We start from the raw sequence: 5822 nt of genomic DNA, 5'->3' as shown, positions 1-5822 counted from the left end.
CACATGTGCCAACTGTTTGACCAATTATACTGTATGCTTTTTGTTTGCTCCCATACAAGAATTAAGAGATAGATTAATGCATGGGCCTGGTCTAATTGAGTTGATAAGCACCATTGGCTCATGTGTGACAAGTTACACGATATATTTTCTTTAATCTTGAACATTTTTTGACTTTACTGTGTGTGGGTGTGATTACACGTACCGGTTCACCGTTTGTCCAGAACGTTCTTGAATACATTGTTGCTCTAAGACTTAGAGGAACACTTATTTTTCCTGTTAATTGCCTGTAGCCCCAGTTTAATGCTGCATGTGTGGGTGAGGACTCACATTATGTGTGAGGCATATGCGTGAGGCTTCGAGTAATTATCTGATCTTATGTGCAAATATGTTGTAAAACTTTAGACGGCTTCGCAAGTGAGAAGCCTAGTGAGACTTTTATGATCTCTTAAGAGTCGTGACTGTCGTTGTCAGTAAATCAGATGGAATATATTTACAAAAATTAGTCTTCTTATCTATTAGCAGCAAAAATCTATTACGATTTCACCTTATTTACAGAAATATGACGCACTGAAAACAAAACACATTATACAGGCAAATAATTATTGTTGAATAACTGGAAGCAGATGTGTATTTAAAAATGGCAAACATATGCACACTGAAACTGTTGTTGCCAAAGACCAACGGAATATTCTGTTTCTGACCTTTTTTTGATCAAACATTAGATGAAGTTGAGCTAAATACATCTGACCATCTGACTTGAGTTGAAAATGTTTGTGAGCTGCAAGTTGACTAATGGCTCGGGGGCCACATGTGGAGCTCTGTGACAAGGTGAGAATGGTTCTGCTCGGCTTCTTACGGAGTACAGTCACAGACTTCATAATTGTGCCCACGGAGCTGAATTAGTCTCAATAACTGTAGAGAGGCACTCATCAGCAAACGTTAGAGCTTTGCAGTGCTTAAAATATTCATTTAAGAGCTATGCCCTTGAGCATAATTTTTTTTTCCTCTTTCTTTGCATTCCACGTTTGACTTACCGCTCTGTCGACAGCAACTTATTTCTTTGACTGATTTCGTCGCCTGTACTTGCTTATGCATGAAATCCAAGGTGGCTGAGGTCACAAATAAGCTGTGTTTTAAATTCACACGGTGGTCTAAAGTAAACGTTCCTTACAAACAGTGTAAATGTATCTGGTAGAAGAAAATAGTGGATGAAAACCAAAAATATGTAGGCAGCCCTTCATAGGACAAGGGAGCATATTTGGAAACCTGATTGGTGTTTGTTATAAGGCATCACAACATCGTGAGTTTTACTTTTTATATCCATTTTTGATGGTGCTTATTCAAATTAGGGTTCTGACCAAGCTAGAGGCTATCCCAGTTGACTTTATACTATACCACCAACTGTTTTGGTTAGCATCAGAGTTCAAATGGGCTCAGCAGTTAACTTTTTAATGTCCATGAGTCATCAATTGAGGAAATTACACTTACTACCTGTTTTCTGTGAAAAATACATTACTTATTTGACAATGCACCCAAAGACTATATTGAAGATTTAGCACTAAAGTAAGACAGGGAAAGACATGCCAAAAATAATATAGCTCTTTAATGTAGTATTAAATATTCATTTTAGAAAAGTATTTACAGGCAACATCACCAGAAATTAGTAGGAAATCACACAAAATGTTAAGCACTCGATTAGGATCAAAGTAGACTGTTTTTGTAGCAACATGAACGTAAGCAGCGCCACTCACTTCATAAAAATAGTCACAGAACATTCCACAAACATGGCAGAATCACAGGGCCGAACACCTTGGATGCACAATAACATAATTTTTTTTTTTTTAATCCCATTTCTCTAAAATGAAGTATTCGTTCCTTTCCCACCTTCATTATTTTGTAGGGCGTGTGAAAAGCAGAAATCTCAAACAATAGTATCATTTCATAGGCGTAGAGGCTGCTGAGAAATGAACAATTATTTTATTTACCCATATTTTATAATTAATATACCATTAATTTGATAACGTAAAAAAAATGAAGACAACACAACACATGCTTTCCTTTTTGAAATCCGACTAAAATCGCACCAGAACAGACTCTTACGGTACACCGTCATAATCGGCAAATAAGTGCACAGTTATTAAATGAAATCTGGACACAATTATATTGAAATTGGATTACATTTCATGAAACTGAGATTTAAAAAAAGAAATTTGTTGTCACAGGATACAAACAATGTGGTCCTTTTCCAGAAGTGACTGAATGAAACCAATGCAGTAGCACAATGTCCTTTCAGTTGGGTTACTTCAGTTCCGTAATATGTAGCTGTGCTTGATAATATGGCAACAGAATGGATGTGGCTGTCTGAATAGACTATATACGTATAAACTACCCACAAAAAGTTAGGGCTGTCGTTTTTTTTTTTTTATTACATGTCAGGATGAACCTGAAATGCACTGTAACAAACTTAACTTGTCTGAATTTTGTCCCTTTATTCGATGTTGTAGTTCTTTTTTGCATCTTATTGCAACTGATGACACTATGATAATCTAAAGTCAGTGGTTACTTCCCTGTGAGTGCTTCCTCTATCGGCCTTACAACTGATGACACTATGATAATCTAAAGTCAGTGGTCACTTCCCTGTGAGCGCTTCCTCTATCGGCTTTACAACAGTAATGACAGTCACACAATTTTATGTCATTTGGATAACATCAAAATGTGAACAGCATGATGGAAAAGAATTTTCAATACCAATTCAAAATGAACAAGAAAATGTATTGATCCATTCATGGGTCAAGCATCTGTTATGAGTTTTGCCATTCAGTTTTTAGTTAGAAAACAGCAAGTTGCGCAACAATACAGAAATTTCCAACCCATTTAAACTCTGATTGCACAAATTAAGATTAAATACCAGCATTGTAAATGCTTGTTGTGGAAACGTTTGTTGATTGCCATGACTACATTTTTCAAGAACTACTTTTTCTGTGCTTTGGCGGAAGTTCTTTGTCTTCCGAAAGGAAGTATGGTAGTCATGGAGACTAGGTTACATTTCCACAACAAAGATTTACAGTGTCAAAAGGTGCATTAGCCCGCCAAGATTGTATCTTGTTAAAGGTAATCAATTTTAAATTGAAAAAAAAAGTTTAACATAGTCACTTAGAAGAAGTTTCTTCATCCCCGTGTACTGCCGGAGGCAGAGTGTGGTCTGCTCACATTAATTTACGCTATAATCAGTATTTGACTGGTTCGACTTAGAATATCACCAAAATAAAAACACATTAGAGAAGGAGACAGGGAACATTGCATTATAGGTTCATCCTGAAATTTTAAATGAAAAGTCTACCTTGTGTCAAAATAGATTTAGCAATGTGTCCATCTACTGAAAGAGAAGGCTTTCACTTCCAGTTGAACGTTCGGCCCACCAGCTCAAAGAATTTCCGGTTGGGCTGGTGGAAGAATTGGTAGAGTTTTTGCAGGATGGCGGGAGCCACGCGAGGGTGCGCCCTGCCCTTGGAGTCGTGCAGGCAGCGCTCCCGCCCGTGCTCTCGCAAGCAGTAGAATCCCTTGGTCTTGTTAAAGGAGAAGTTGGAGGCGTTGATCTGCGGCTCCAGTCTTAAGAAACGCTCTACCTTTTTCATCTCGGGAAGGGGGTCTCGGATGAGCTGGTCGCCATCCACCAGATGGATGCTCTCCAGCGGAAAGTACCGCAGCCAATTCTGCATGTGCACGTAGTACAGGCTGCGATTGAGCGCCTTGTAGCCCAGGTTGACCTCGCCATCCTTCATTAGCACCGACTCGATGGGCTGGTAGTGTTTGTGCTTCTGGAGGCGGTTGTAGAAGACCTGCGTGTAGTCCGACAGCACACGCTCCGTGGGGTCTCTGAGGATGAGGAGCAGCTTGGCGTCCGGGTTCATCTGATGGATCCGCTTGGGGACTTTGGCGGATGTAAAGTACGCGGGCGTCTTTTCCACGGTGATTTGATTAGGGTAGGCGAAGGGCATCTGGCTGCGGTACCAAGGCAAGCCCTTCTGGAAGTGGCTCTCCCAGTCAAAGAAATGCACCTCGTTCTGGGCCGCAGCTACAGAGTGGTGCAGGCTCAGCATCTCGATGAGCGCCCGCGTCCCGCCTTTCCTTACGCCGATGATGAGGACCCGCGGCAGCTGCTGCACCGTCCCGTTGGGATGGCTCACGGTGCCGTTGTCGACCGGGGAAGGAGAGACGGGCGGCCCCTCTGTGTCGGTCAGTGGCCCGGAGGAGGGGACGGTTGGGGGCTGCATGGCGAAGAGCAGCAGCCCAAGGAGCAGGGCCGCCATGAGCGAGGTCCTGACCCTGGAGGATTTCAGCCTGGCGAGAGCGAAAACACTGGATCCCACATTGACAGCTGGCAAGGGACAATTGGAGCACTGAAGAGCAAAAAAGGCTTGGCCTCTTCTCTGTAAGGAAGAAAATATATGGTCACGTGTAAATTACTTCATTTACATGGTGAAACATGAAACCTACAGCCCGTGAGCCATACACTGTAATAATATTAGTAATACTCAGATCAGATTTATGTCGACGCTTCAAAATGGATTCATTATTCACATACTCACATGTTCACACTCTGGTGGGGGTAAACTACATTGTGTAATCACAGTTGCCCTGGGGCAAAAGCTTGGCTGCCAGTATGCCATCAAAATACCACCTAAAAATCACACCAGTGTGAGTGACACTGGAGTCAAAGTGGGTGAATAGTCTTGCCCTAGGACACGACGACATATGACTCGGACAGAATGGGATTCAAACAGCTGACACTTCGTCACTTTATTGTACCTAGTTTCAAAAACATATGCAAGGCCAGACTAACTGTTAAAAAGCGCTAAGCCATTTAAGCCACCATTTCAGCCTTTTATCCATCTATGTATCTAGCCATCCCCACTAAGAGCAAGTCTTTAGTAATAATAATAATAATCTGGTGGGTGGGATTTTTTTTTTTATATTTATATACATATATAAATATACATAACATGATCATTCTAATATATGCACATATATTAATTTTCTATATCAATTAATTTAACATAAATTAACACATTTTAGGGGGAAAAGATGTCGAAATAAATACAACTAATGATGCAAGACCCTTAAATTTGTAAAGGTGGTGTACTTGCCCACCTCTTGTAAAACTCAAGGTACTAATTGTAAAAACTAAATATATAGTGGAAATTAAACGTCTCAAAGGTCTAAATATCTATTCAAGGGAAAAGTCTGAAAAAAGTGATTGTCACTATCTGGAATCTGGCAAACCTGATCTGCAAGGGTATTGGCACGCGGAACTTCATGCACAGTAATAATAGTGAAAAACATGCAGTCGAAGAGAACAGTCAAGCAAACGCGTTCACGAGTTCATTCAAAGATTTTTTTCCTACCTCCAAAAGTCTACGGGTGCGTTACGTGCTCTTCTGCAGCATCTCTCTTGCCACGCTCCGCTTGTTTACGCGCTCACGCCGATCAGAGCGTCACCTCCGCCGGGGAGAGGGAACCAGCATCGACTGCAGCAGTGAGCTTCCTCCAGTGGAGTGCCAGCACCCTGACTGACTGACTGACTGACTGACTGCTCCTCCTCTGCTCCCACATGAGGCTTTTCTCCGTGTTTTTTTTTTTTCTTTCTCGATGTACGCCCACATGGAAGCCGTGCTACCTTTTCATTCATAATGACGTCACTGAGAGCATCGCTTGCATGTGGGGCAGGTGACATACAGCATTCAGTTTGAAAGTCACTTCAATATTGTCATGAACTAATTTGATTTAAAAAAAAAAAACTTTGACTGGGTTTCTTCATGGTG

At 41.2% G+C, this 5822-nt stretch overlaps 1 protein-coding gene across 1 annotated transcript; it reads right to left on the bottom strand.

Moving 5' to 3' along the window:
* Positions 1 to 1586: 1586 nt before the first annotated feature.
* On the bottom strand, positions 1587 to 5587 carry hs3st1 (heparan sulfate (glucosamine) 3-O-sulfotransferase 1). Its single transcript, XM_085906367.1, has 2 exons — positions 5406 to 5587; positions 1587 to 4430 (listed from the first exon to the last, which is right to left on the bottom strand). The coding sequence occupies exon 2, from the start codon at positions 4308 to 4310 to the stop codon at positions 3393 to 3395; it is 918 nt and encodes a 305-aa protein (XP_085762493.1). The 5' UTR covers positions 4311 to 4430; positions 5406 to 5587; the 3' UTR covers positions 1587 to 3392.
* Between the last annotated feature and the right edge of the window lie 235 nt (positions 5588 to 5822).

This window comes from Syngnathus leptorhynchus, chromosome 2, assembly GCF_054491065.1.
Source record: "Syngnathus leptorhynchus isolate UIUO chromosome 2, UIUO_Slep, whole genome shotgun sequence".
In the NCBI taxonomy this organism is placed as follows: Eukaryota; Metazoa; Chordata; class Actinopteri; order Syngnathiformes; family Syngnathidae; genus Syngnathus; species Syngnathus leptorhynchus.
Note: the sequence above shows the minus strand (reverse complement) of the source record. Positions and strands in the feature narration are given on the sequence as shown.